At 42.5% G+C, this 14090-nt stretch overlaps 1 protein-coding gene across 4 annotated transcripts in view; it reads right to left on the reverse strand.

The window, feature by feature from the left end:
- Positions 1–368: 368 nt before the first annotated feature.
- IL15RA (interleukin 15 receptor subunit alpha) overlaps positions 369–14090 on the reverse strand; it is a 52135-nt gene continuing 38413 nt past the window's right edge. For 2 of the 4 annotated variants that reach the window (XM_066385676.1, XM_066385678.1), the window contains exons 3-7: positions 13228–13320; positions 11121–11315; positions 10548–10580; positions 5982–6060; positions 369–2990 (exon numbers count right to left, since the gene is read on the reverse strand). In XM_066385676.1, coding sequence (XP_066241773.1) covers positions 2882–2990; positions 5982–6060; positions 10548–10580; positions 11121–11315; positions 13228–13320 — 509 coding nt within the window. In that variant the 3' untranslated portion in view covers positions 369–2881. The remainder of the gene's footprint in view (positions 2991–5981; positions 6061–10547; positions 10581–11120; positions 11316–13227; positions 13321–14090) is intronic. The other 2 variants (XM_066385677.1, XM_066385679.1) reach the window with 2 other exon arrangements.

A 14090-nucleotide genomic window follows, 5' to 3' on the forward strand; every position in this document is an offset into this window, starting at 1 on the left:
CCTTGGAGTCTGGGCTTCAGTATCTCAGGTCAATGTTCTATTCACTGTGCCAACCACTGGTCAGGCAAATTTTACCCCCTTTTAAAGAGTATAGCTGCTCATTTAATCAGACAGAACTGGAGTTCTCCCCCTGGTTGGTCCCCAGCATGCTTCTGGAACCTCCAAAGCTTCATGGAACATGCTGAAGACACCATCAGTCACATGCTACCCAGGAGATCCTGAACCACTGGGTCCTGAAGCAACGAGTGCCCTCGGGATCGCATTGATCTTGAAGGGGATCTCGAAGATCAGTGGTCCCTTGTCTACCGCAAGGACTAGTTTCCAGAACCCCCGTGATAGGCGAAAATCCGCGAAGTAGCAACCATATATTTATTTTATTATCCATATATTTATTTTATTATTTATGTATAGTTGAAGGCTTTATAAATGCTCCTCACACTATTATAAACCTTTCCCACACTGTTATTAACCTTTCCCACACTTATTTTGCTTATTTTACTGCAAAAATAATTAAAATAATAAATATATAAAAATACCTATATACCACAAAATCCCATGATATAGTGAAAAATCTGTGATACAAAATTACATAGATATATACAATTTAAAAATCTGTGATACAGTGAAACCATGAAAAGTCAACCGTGATATGGCGAGGGACGACTGTGCATGTTTGTTTTATGGTTAGTATTTTGGCTCTCTGTCCTGAAAAGTCACAAAACAACCCGGGAACTTAGATCATTATCTAAATTCATGATGATGACATCTACCAGAAGGGGGCCAGGGACTTGGGGCATTCAGTCTCTGCAAGACTTTTGCTCTTTAAGGCACCTTTTTATGTAAAAAAGTTTTATTTGAAATATAGTTACTGAGCAATCCTCCTGGAACTCCGGCCAATATTATATATAATCCTAGGGGGTTATAAGAAAAGCATGATGCTTCATAATCTGACTTCCCCCTTATCTCTCATGTCGCCCTAATTCAACAGCCTTGTTCTTTCTTTTCTGAACTTGTCACTTGCATTCTCGTCTGTCTCTGCTGGCATCAGTCCTGTTTAGAACCCTTCCTGCCTGTTTCTATTTATTAAATCACACCCATCCTTTAACTTGAGTCTCATTACATCTAAAATACCCTCAAATATCTAGGCCAATAAAATGCAGCAGAAGTCATATGTGCCAGTTCCTATTCTAGCCTGTAAGGGGCCTGGCAGTTTTTTCTTTTCAGTTATCATGTGAGCAGTCTGACTATCGCGAGGCCACCATACTGTGAGAAAGTCCAAACTAGCTGTGTGGAGAGGTCACGTAGACAAATGAGGCCTTCTTAGACCTTTCAGCTCAGCCCAGCCACTAACCAAATGCAGCCCAGGGAGTGACCCTTGTTGATGCCACATAAACCAGAGCTGCCTGGCTGAGCCCAGTCGGCCCAGAGATAATAGACAGTGGTGGTTTGTTATGCAGCAACATCTCTAGAGCGAGCAGAGCAGTTGGCAGGTAGGCTGAATTTGAGGCTCAGGTGGGACGGGTGAGCGGTGATGTTGGAGATCTCTGGCAGGCAGCTTACTGGTAGGGAGTGAGAGGGATGGATTAGGAAGGGGGGGCCCTGGCCATCTGACTTCTTACCCTTCCTTCGCTTTGCTGAAACCATGTAAATTGGTGACATGAAGGAGAAGAAAGGGCACTTTGAGAGTTTCCAGCAGAGCACAAATTGGTTGCTAGGCCCACCTCCCAATGCTTGTGATTGCTACCTGGCCACCCCGGCTGTGTGATTGGACAGTTGATAGCTGGTAGTCAGGACTCCTATTGCCCACCCCCCATCCCAAGTTCTGTTCAAACTCTGGTGTTAATTGAGCCTTGTGGCCTTAGGTAAGTCAAGTTCTCTGAGCCTCAAATTTCGCATCTATAAAATGGGGAGGTGGCATTAGGCCCATGATTTTATTTTTAAAATGCTATAAACAGCAAAGAAAGAACGAATAACACAGGGCAAGAGCTTGTGTGTACCAGGTATACCTGGGCCATAACCTGACACTTGTGGCTTCTCACGTGGAAATCCCATTAGAAATGTTCTGAAACTGGGGTGTGATCCAGCTCAAGGTTGGGTTTTCTTTCTCCGTCTAGAAAAGCTGAGCGTAGCCATCTGGGACTCTGCATCGCTACTCTGTCTTCTCTTTGTGTGTACATCTCTTCTCAGTGATTCTTTTACTGCATTTTTCATTGAAAATAGATGTTTTAGTTTGTTTATACAAGGTACAATTTCAAAATGCAAGTCATATAATATGTAGATATAGTAGACAAGGAAGTATAAATATAAATGTATACATATGGAAAATATCTCTGAGTTTAATGCTCTTTCTGAATCCTTAAATTAAGAGGATTCATTAGGCACAATATCTTTTGCTCCCTTTCAGTGCATGCAGAGCACCTAACTAGAGAGAGTTTTAGGAGCTGTAACGCTGATGTCATCCTTTTAAATATTTCCCAAGCCAGGATGAGCCTACTAAATTCACTTAGAGCCTCAGGTATATTCTCTTTGTAAACTGCAAGTCAGGAGGATGGAAGGAAGAGATAGGCAGCTGATAAGCTATCCTGAGTAAAGTTGTAATGAAGTAAAAGCCCTGATAGGCAGCCCTGAGGCCTTCGACCGCTGGAGTTTTGGGCACTCGACCCTGTATCTGAGGCACACAGGCATTGAGCTTCCATCCTGGCTGGACAACCTACTCATCCAGGGTGGGCAGAGTCGGTAGGATGATGCCGAGACATTTTAGCTTCAGAGTGGCTTTTCCCTGGTGCCCAACTCCTTGAGTTTCTTCTAGGTCCCCTCTGGTCATACAGAGTTGGTGCCTTTGCTCTAGCCCTTGCCGGCCTCGGCTCTCCCCTGGAGTTTCCTAGGCTGTGTGGTAGTTCTCTGTGTCCTCCTCTCCACCTTTGGTTCCCCTAGTCATTGGCATGCCTTCCATATTTTCCATTTGAACACTGGTTGTCTGGGAAGTTTGCCTGTAAAGCAGATAATTCACAGTAAACAGATAGTCCCTATTGAACACTCAGATGGAGAAAACTCCATTCACAGATACCACTTAAATCCTATTTTGGTATTTTTAATTCCCTCATCTACCCAGATTTCCCAGTGCTGCTGGAGCAACTTCCCCCTACCTTGCCAACGCTCTGCTAAAAAGTGGTGGCTCAGATGGCAAGAACAAGAAAAGGAGAGAATAACTGGGAGCCCAGCAAAGCCAGATGTGATTATTCTGATAAAAATGATGTAATATTTATAAAGCTTTTAAAACGGTTTGTGGACTTGGTGTTAAATAAATAAACAAACAAAGGTATTAATCAGTTTCTGAGCAACCAAGAGGAGGGGAGGCAGAACACCTTACAGTGGTTCCTCGTCTATCATAGGGGTCAGGTTCCAGAACCCCCCGCGACAGGTGAAAATCTGTGAAGTAGTGACCTTATATTATTTTATTATTTATATATATTTAAGGCTTTATTTTGATTTAATATTCTTTTAATATGTTTTAATTAATATTTTTATATTGTTTTTTATTTTTAGGCTATAAAATGCTTATTTTACTGCAAAAATAATTAAAATAATAATAAATATATAAAATAATAATAAATATATAAAAATACCTATATACCACAAAATCCCGTGATATAGCGAAAAATCCACAATACAGTGGGACTGCGAAAAGTGAACCGCCATACGGCGAGGGAGGACTGTAACTCCACGTTCCCATCTGTGTTGAACAAGGTGTTTTTTAGTCCCTGAGTATCTGAGTCAGCCATTTCTTCCATGGATTATTTCATCCACCTCCTGAGGATAAGCACTTTTTAGGACATTTTGAAACAAGCACTTTGAGCTCCTTGGAGGTTTACCCAGTCTTAAAGATATATTTATGAATATCTTTAACAATTTGTAAATACTGTTATTTTCCTCTTATGAGCATATTTATTGGCCATATATACTACATTTTCAAATTCTTTTTAAGAATATATTTTTATGTATTACTTTTTAAAAAGAGTCTTATTTAATATAGTCAATGGACACAGTCATTATAATCTCTTAAGAATGTAACTACCAGCTGTGGCCAGGTAGCAAGTTGTTAGAGCGTTGTCCCAATATGCCAAGGTTGTGGGTTTGATCTTGGTTAGGGCTCATACAAGAGTCAACTAATGAATGCATAAGTAAGTGGAACAACAATTGATGTTTCCCTCTCTCTCTCTCCCTTCCTCTCTCTAAAATCAATCAATAAATTAAAAAGAAAATATAACTCCAAATACAGTGTTTTGTGTGGGCATTATTATAAGGACATTTTGAAAATCCTTTTAAAAGTCATTTATTTTGCTAACATTTTAACTTTTCTTTTGGACAAGTTTTTAAGTATTATATCAACCTTAGTTTGTTAATTTCTTAAATATGAGGTTTATGGCATTTCTTACTGGTTGAGATGAAATGAACAACTTTTGAAGATTTATGTACATTTTTGGAGGTTTTCATTTTGCCTTTACAGTAGCATTTCATAAAATGTTTATTTATTTCAAAATTAGGCTCAAATAGCAGCGTAATTTTATATTGGCATGATATTTAGAAAAGAATACTTTTTACTAGTAACTAAAAGTTTAGTTTCAACAAATCTGATGTCCATTCATTGTATAAAGCTGAGGAAGCTTCCAGAGTAACCATATCAATATGGAATGCTGCCATACTGGCTACTGCCTGATAGCAGTATAAAATTAGGGCTAATGTGCCATTTGAGGCTTTTAATGAAAGAATGACAAAAATGCCTGAGAATCAGAAAAATAATAAAATCTGAAATTTCAGCAAGTGACAGAAACAATCTTGTTACAAATCCTGAAATGTAGAGTTTCAACTATTAGATGTAGAAAAGTAAGACTGACATGAATGAGTATATTTATAAAGAAAGTATACCCATATTTAATAAGTATGTTCAAAAAGATAATTCATGGATATATTATAAGAAGTGGTACAAATTAAATATCTATCAAATTGGTTATTTGGCACATTCTTTCCTTCTGAATTTTTTTTCTTTTTTGACAGAGACAGAGAGAGAGAGAGAGTCAGAGAGAGGGACAGATAGGGACAGACAGACAGGAAGGGAGAGAGATGAGAAATATCATTTCTTCGTTGCGGCTCCTTAGTTTTTCATTGATTGCTTTCTCATATGTGCCTTGACGGGGGCGGGGGGTGGCTATAGTAGAGCAAGTCACCCCTTGCTCTAGCCAGCAACTTTGGGCTCAAGCCAGTGACCTGGGGCTTCAAGCCAGCAACTTTGGGTTCAAGCCAGTGACCATGGAGTCATGTCTATGATCCCACGCTCAAGCTGGCAAACCCACACTCAAGCTGGTGAGCCCACACTCAAGCCAGCAACCTTGGCGTTTTGAACTTGGGTCCTCTGCGTACCATTCTGACTCTCTATCCATTGTGCCACCACCTGGTCAGGCAGAATATTTTTTTAAAGATTTAAAATCTTTATTGATTATACAGCGAGAAGAGAAATGGGGCAGGGGAAGGACTTGAGACATATCAACTCCTAGTGCTTCACTTTAGTTGCTCATTGATTGCTTGGTATATGTGCCTTGGCTGGGCAAGCCCAGAGTTTTGAACCAGCAACCTCAGCATTCCAGATTGATGCTTTATCCACGGCACCACCATGGGTCAGGCTCTTTCCTTCTGAATTGGCTCTTGGTAAAATTGGCACTGTGTCATCAGTTAGGTTCTGGCTGCCCCATTTCTGACACGTGTCCTGCTTTGGGAAGTGAGGGGCCCTCTAGGACTGGCTCAGTGACTGCTTAGTTCTGACACTCATTTTGGCCCATATAGAAGTGGGTGAGAGTGAGAGCCTATTCACTAGCTAGGAAAAGGATTTTCCCTTTAGGAGGGCAGGCCCAGAGTCATAATAATGAAGCTCTTTTCTCAAAGGAAAAAAGGAATCTTGTCCAGTGTGATTCTCCTGTGCCACTCACCTTGATTTTTGGCAGTAACGTACCAGAAGGAATACCCCACATGCTCCACAAAGCGCAGGGACAAGTATGGAGACTGCCACTGTAAGAGAAGAGAACTAAGCTGGTATCATGCTCAACATCCCAGTAGCAGATTCACTTATAAGAATCTGAATTCTTTCTAATTTACATTTTTGCAGACAGATCCACACACCTTCCCAACAGCTTACTGTTATTAACATTTCTTAAGATCTATGCAGTTTAACTTGTTCTACATCTGGGCAAAAAGTACATTCCTTTCCCACCAACATTGCTAGTTCAAACTATCCCCATTGCTGTCATCCCACATCCCTTGCTCCTAATCCTTGTTCTTTCTGAGCAGAGTGACGGGGTGATGGGCAGGGATGGGATGAGTCAGGAGAAAAAATAAGAAGCTCCGAAATCAGAAGCTGAGCAGGACGAGCCAATACTTAGTGGGAAGAAATGCTTGCTGCTGAGTCCAAAGTCAACACAATAGGCGGGGAAGGTCCTCCGCGTTGCCCCCGGGATTCCTTCCCCTTCTCTGCAGCTTCGCAGAATCCTGATTTAGAAACGATAGTTTCCAGTGCCATTCTCTCACATTATCATTATTTACTTGCTACTTTTTAGGACAGAGGAAGGGTGACAAGGAGAAAGAAGAGGTATTATAAGAGAGGACTTGCAGATAAGAGGAGAAAAAGGCAGTGCTTAAGAAAAGGGAAAAAAAGTGTTGTCTGAGTTGAAAGGAACGGCATGGAGCGGAAGGAGGATTTGGGGTGGAAGGCCAGCAGCATGACAGCGTTTGGGATTTATCAGACAGCACGAGTGGGAGCTTTGTGCGGAAGCAAAAGGCAATCTCCAGGGCAGGGTGAACATAACTATCTTTAAAACACCTGCACCAATCATAAGATCCAAGCAGATTTGGCCAGTTTGCCTTAAAATTATGAAATCTCCCTGCAAAAATCACCTAGCTGCCCCCCCATGCAAGATGGCAATGCTGAATATCCACAGAGCCTTGTTTTCTCACTGTGGACCGTGGTCACATACGTCTCCTAAACTGGTCAGCTTTTTGGACCTGTGCCTAGACAACCAACATACACCCTTGTAAGCGATTCCCATGGCTTGGCCTTCAAAATACAACCCAACTGAAAAACAACTAAAGATATGGGATGTGTGGAAACACCCAGATTCTCCGCTGGGTAGGAGTGTAATACATGGGTACAGTTTTTCTCAAGGGTGATTGGCAATATGACAAAAGTCTTAGAGAACCGTACTCTCTGACTCTCCAGTTTTACTTCTAGGAATTTATTCTAAGGAAATGGGAAGTATATATAGGAATATTCACTGAGGTATTGTTTAAAATAATTTTAAAATGTTAATCTAGTATGCTTTAATTACTGCAGTAAAGTATGGCTTTACTTCAGTGGGCTCAAGAGTCAGGCTACCAGAGTTCAAATCTTGGCAGAAGAGGCTACCTAGGGATTTCAAGCCTTATTCTCTCATCTGTAAAATGAGGATATTAACAGTCACCGTGTTATTGGGCGGTTGCAAGGATAAATGAGATGATGTATCAAAACCCCCTGGCATATTGCCTGGTTGTTAGTCAGCATGAATTTACTCCTGACACATGATTAGCACTCTATCAAAGATGGCCATGTAGCAAAATTAAAAAAAGAACAAAAAAAAAAAAAGAAGAAGAAAAATGTTAATCTAATCTCTTATCAATAGAAAATTAGTTAAAACATGGTATATTCCATCCAACAGAATATCATTCAGCTTTTAAAAATTATGAAACAAATCTATATTAAGATGGAAAGATGTCTGTGATATCTTAAGTAAAAAAAGCTGGTTGAGATAAAAATGGATCAAAAATAATCTCCAGTAAATCATGTGTATGTCCATATTCACAGAAGTCTTATATAAATACCAAAGTATATAAGTAATGGTGGGATTGTAGATAATCTTTATTTTTTATTTTTTTCTGAAGCTGGAAACAGGGAGAGACAGTCAGACAGACTCCCGCATGCGCCCGACCGGGATCCACCCCGCACGCCCACCAGGGGCGAAGCTCTGCCCACCAGGGGGCGATGCTCTGCCCCTCCGGGGCGTCGCTCTGCCGCAACCAGAGCCACTCTAGCGCCTGGGGCAGAGGCCAAGGGGCCATCCCCAGCGCCAGGGCCATCTTTGCTCCAATGGAGCCTTGGCTGCGGGAGGGGAAGAGAGAGACAGAGAGGAAGGAGGGGGTGGGGGGTGGAGAAGCAATGTGCCCTGGCCGGGAATCTTTATTTTCTTAAAAGTATTTTTCCTGGCCCTAGCTGGTTGGCTCAGCGGTAGAGTGTCGGCCTGGCGTGCGGGGGACCTGGGTTCGATTCCTGGCCAGGGCACATAGGAGAAGCGCCCATTTGCTTCTCCACCCCCCACCCCCTCCTTCCTCTCTGTCTCTCTCTTCCCCTCCCGCAGCCAAGGCTCCATTGGAGCAAAGATGGCCCCGGCGCTGGGGATGGCCCCTTGGCCTCTGCCCCAGGCGCTAGAGTGGCTCTGGTCGCGGCAGAGCGACGCCCCGGAGGGGCAGAGCATCGCCCCCTGGTGGGCAGAGCTTCGCCCCTGGTGGGCGTGCTGGGTGGATCCCGGTCAGGCGCATGCGGGTGTCTGTCTGACTGTCTCTCCCCGTTTCCAGCTTCAGAAAAAAAAAAATACAAAAGTTTTTTTTCCTGATATTTTTGTAATGGTATTATAATCAGAAGAAGCAGTAGAGTTGTAAAAACAAAATGACTTGCACCTAGTAAGGAGAAAAAGCATAGAAAAGTTGTTCCAAAAGAAGTAACAGAAAACTTGAGAAATTAGTGAAAGAGGTTTTGAGTTTTCAAATTTAACATGACTCATCAGTATGACTAAAAATAAGAAGTCTTTTATTAGAGACATTATAGCCTATGATAAACTATTTCTTCACATTGACTAATCAGCTTGGCATGCATTTATGGTTCGTGCAGAGATTTATTGGAAAAGGCAAGTTGATGATATCTCACAATGCTTCTTCCTGTTTCTTTTTGATGAAAATGAAAGCTGCAGCATCAAATTCAAGTGAAAAGTGGACTCATGAGCCAATGATACACATAAAACAATTTAAATTCAGTGACTTAAACCCTTGGCCTCTTCCTCACTTATATCTAGACAAATTTAGTAAATAAATTGAAACCAGAATCACTAAAAAAATGGATTAAGATATCAACTGCCAAGTTCTCCACCCTTTTATGTTTCCATGGATTAGAGAAAAAGGAAGTGAAAGAGATTGGTGAGACAGAGGAGGAGAGAGGAGGATTAGAGTTTGGGAGAGGGAGGAGAAAAAATGAATTATTGCACAGAAGTCCAGAAAGGCCAGTAGCTGTCTGCCCGAGTTTAACCTACAGTGCTGTTTACATCCTGGCCTCTCTGAACGGACACAGAAATGGGCGGCAGGCACTGCTTCCTTTCGGCAAGGGGGTTGTCAGTCAGAGATAGGGCTTACTGTTTACAATGTATCCTATTGTAATTTTTTTTTTTAAACCATGTGCAGATATTATCAATTCAAAAAATGAATAAAATTTTTTGAAGTTTGTAGAAAAAATAAAAATAATGTTGGCTTCTTTACTTATTGGTCTCCTCTCAAATGGTTAACCATATTTTTGTTTCCATGTCCTTCTCATTAAATGCCATAATTTCTTCATAAAAATAATCTTCAAAAAGCCTTTCTAAAATGTCTTGCCTTTGCATATATGATTGATTAAAATAAACAAAAAAAAACATTCTAATTAACTAACTACTAAAATGACGAAAGCCACTTGGACTTTTTTTCCAGATGACACTAATGCAGATAAAATTGTAACCACGCTTTCTAGCAGGAAAATGTAAATCAAAAATAAAAATAATTTTGCCTATGTGAAATTAGAGTGTCTTTTTCCTTGAAAACCTGTCAGACAAAAGTGTAGATCCTTTCTTACTACTTGCATTTCTCTCTCCTTGCTTCTGTTTCTCTTCCTCTTTCTCTCTCCTCTCTTCTCTGAGATAGCCTCTTTCCCCTTCATCCTCTTCTTTGATTCTTGCTAACATTTCCATTTTCCTCCTTACCCTTACTGGGACATTCTCTGTCCTAGCCTCCGTGTTTTGTGAATCTTCTGTAAAAAGCAGCCTCTAGACTGCGAAATGTGAACAGTCTGGCTGTCCGTGCATGACGCTGGCACTCTGGGAGCGTGCAGGGTCTGTGTAAGCAGAACAATGTCATCTCCGTGATGCCAACACTCACTTGTGCTTTTCTAATAAGTCTTGGACTGAAGGCTAGCCCTGCTTAGTAGAACAGAATTGCTGAATAGGCCCTTTTTATGATGTGTCTATTCTCTGGTTTCCATACCAGGAGTGTGACAGTGAGAAGGTACCAATAATGAAAATAGTGATGTCAAATAAAGACACCTTTGAGAGTGAGAGGGGACTGCTGTTAATGATCATGCTGGGACAGCAGGCACAAACCAGGACTGTTCGACTTTCTGAGACTGAGGTCTCCTGAGCATCAGCTCTGCAAGGACGAAGGAAAATACTTACCAGTGACAGCTGTTGAATTGTTTGAATAGGCACCTGCAGAGAAGAGATTGCAGCTCAGTTATGACTATAGTCTTAAAGGCACTATTCTCATTAAGTAGGAGAAATTCTGGACAGTTTGGTTCCCATCTTAAAGCTTGGAGAGATTCACAGCTGGCAAAACTAAACTCATTTTAGCAAAGAACAAGCAAGGTAATTCATTTAGATGCTGGGTCACGCTTAAGAATCAGAAATGCTTTATGGAAGACACAGGTTATCGGGAGCTCCTCCGTCCCACAGATTGTGATTCCAGGTGGTGGAAAGCTTCCTCCATCCCCTCATAGTGGAAGAAGACAGATATTACTCAGATTCTTGGCAAAGCAGGTTAATATGGTGAGCCTTGTCACATACGGGAGATGGACTTTCTTTTTCACCCCGACTGAGCCAGGGTAGAGCACAAAAAAATGGAGACCAGGGCAAGAAGCTATGGCAGAGAGCAGGTGGCGGAGGATTGCTAAGTTGTTCTGACATTGGATGGTGTAATACCATGCCTGCCGAGAGCTGACCTCTCCTAAAGTATGCAAAGCCAGTGCTAACCTGGCTTCTCGACCGAGAAGGAGGGAGTGTGTTCCAAGGCCTTTGCTGTTGTCTGAGCTGGGGCTTGGGTAGGCTGGTTCCTGACTACCCCTGTGGTGCCTGCAGAAGGAGGTTTTGATGGCATCAGCCTGGAGCCCGGTACAATAGCTGGCTTTGTGGTCACTGTGGTGTCTGACTTGGGAGTGAAAGCTGGCTCTGTAGGAAAGTGTAACACGTGAAGAACAGAAATGTTTAGAATAGTTACTTTCTCATCTTCATAAAAATGTAAACTTAATGCCTGGTCTTATGACCCCCCCAATCCCCTCCCCGAACCCCCAGCACACTGCTCTACAGCTTTTTATGAAAGTCCCATAAGTGCATAACATAGTCATCCATTTGCGGTGGCTGCAAGACTTTTGAGAATGTTAGAGGATTTATAGTAATTTGTCATGGTGCACAGAAGTTAAAGATCCCAAAGGTTAGAGTAGATCCAGGCTTGTTTACTAAAGGAGACTCATCTCAAAAAATAAGTGGAACTGTATTTGCCAAAGACATCTGGGATGATGATTTTAGTTTATAAGTGTTTTCACAAAACTTCTAAATAAAGGGAAGCCTGAGATGTAGATTGTATTAGAAGAATGTCCTGGCTTTGCCCCAACCTCGGCATCTTTGGCCGTCTGGCTATGCTACTTGGACTGTTTCTCATGTGCCCCCAGCCACAGATGCTGCGAGATGTCCTCATGCCCTTTAATCCTTTGTCACTGCCTCTTACCACCCTGGATGCAACTCTCCAGGTACTTTGCAGATGGACTTCCCCCAGAGCATTCCCATGCGGGTGCCCATGGCCACAGCACCCTGTGTCAAAGATGGCCCTCTCACATCTGAGATTCCGACTCTGCAGTTTCATCTGATCAAGCATTTGGCTCACAAAGGTAACACTGGGAGAGGCCACTTGATTATTTGCATCAGTTGGGTGACCCAGACGTGACTCAGATCAAATGAGCTTTAGAATTAGCCCAAACAACTAGAACCTGTTCCTTCTGTTTGTTACCAACTAAGTAGGAGGAAACCTTTTTTTCGGCCTCTCCATCCTCCCCTCAGCAGTGGTTCTCAGCCTCGGCTTCCTAAGAATCACCTGGGGGCATCTAGAATTCTCATTCCCAGATTGCTCTCCACAGTTCAGGGGACCTCAGCGGACAGTCTAGGTTAGGAATCAGCACTCCAGGGAAGGTGTGCCAAGCATAACTGGATGGCTATGCTTGGAGGGGAGGAGACAAGGGCCAGGAAAAGCCACAAAGTGGATAACGGGACACACAAAATCAAGAGTTAAGTGTGAAGTAAGGGTATCAGAGGATACGGAACACATTGCCCCGTGATATTTAGCACTCATGATTACGAGTTTTCTTAACATTGGTACAGTGCTGAAGAAATTAGGGTAGATGGTTCCCTAAGACTCAACGGGAATAGGGAACACTGGCAGCTTTGTGCAATGTTTCTGTGTTGGAGTCATCATAGCTAATTTGCTGATGGTTAGGATTGTTGGGAGGCAATTCTGCATTGGTCTCTCACATTTCTGAAAGTCATTTCTTTTTTTTTATTACACTTACAGAGCTTCTTTTAGAATCAGAAGTCATGAACTATTTTTTTGTTTTTTTAAAAATGTATTTATAATTGACATACAGTATTCTATTAGATTTATGTGTATAACATAGTGATTCAACATTTACATACTTTACAAAGTGATGGCCACCACAAGGCTCTGATCCATGAGTGTTGTGTTTCCTGCCAGCGTGCCTGAAACCACAGTGGACGAACCTACAAGGCAGCAGAACCTCAGCCCCCCCCCCCCCCCCCCGGTTTTGACAAGGACAGCAGGTCTACAGTTCATTCTGACCTGACATACTAAGAGTGGATTTCAAACTATGAACATATAAAACCTGGATATCGAGCACCTTTTATTTAAACAGAAAGTTAAGCTAAAGTAAAATTTTCTTCTTGACTTAAAAATTTGTTTCACTACATAAGTTTGTGGTGGAACTCCAGCAGCGGTCCATGAATCTGAGGGGTTTGTGGGGACTAGAGAGTTATTAGGGAATGGAAGTCCTTAAAAAGTTTCTAACATTCCTACCTTTTCCAGAAGGGGAGAGACTCTCTGGCTCTGGGGTCACCCCTGCTGGTGCTACTGTGGAGGGTGGCCTTGGGTGAGGCAGGGACGGGTCTCCTAGAGGGAGGACAACCACATGGCATTTATGATCTTGTGGGCTTAACCTGGGGTGGCTTCAGGACTGGATACAAATAAAAAATAAATATACAACTTTAAAACGGATACATCTGTCTTCCTAGGATAGATCAGAAGCACAAGAAATAAACTACACTATTTCCCAACCTGCAGCCTCATGCAAATGTAAACACAGACTGCAAACCCAACAGGCGGCAGGAGCATCGGCAGCTGCAGCAAGTCCCTCGTGTCCAGGACGCTCACGGGTGACCCGCACGGATACATCCAGTGGCTGCATCACAGCAGAGGAGCCTGAGCTGAGGGAACCTGAGTCTTTTACTAATGGCATGGCCATGTCTGCCTTTTCTCCAGAGGCAGATGCTGTCCCCACCTTCCAAGGCTATATATATGAGCATCCTTGAAAAGACAGTCCAGGGAAAAGGCTGTCAGTCCTCTGCATCAAGTGGAAGGCTTCTTTCCTTCTTGCCCTGCCTCTGATGTCTGCATGACAGTCACAAAGAGGGGGCACCAGGTGATCTAAACACCAGATTCAATGAGGAAGTCCGGCTCTCCACGGAGTCCTACACCAGAGTGCGTTTGTTATAGAACAACCTCTTCTCATCCACTTCCCCCACAGAGAAGTTGGGAATTTTCACAAACATTATATGAGCAAGTATCTAGCTCGCTGCTGGACATGCACCAAGTAAGCAATACAAGTTAAGTCAGAATTCTCTTGGAAGCTGTGTGGGTTAATCCTTATTTTTCTAGAGTGA

The sequence above is a fragment of the Saccopteryx leptura genome, chromosome 5, assembly GCF_036850995.1.
Source record: "Saccopteryx leptura isolate mSacLep1 chromosome 5, mSacLep1_pri_phased_curated, whole genome shotgun sequence".
NCBI classification, from domain to species: domain Eukaryota; kingdom Metazoa; phylum Chordata; class Mammalia; order Chiroptera; family Emballonuridae; genus Saccopteryx; species Saccopteryx leptura.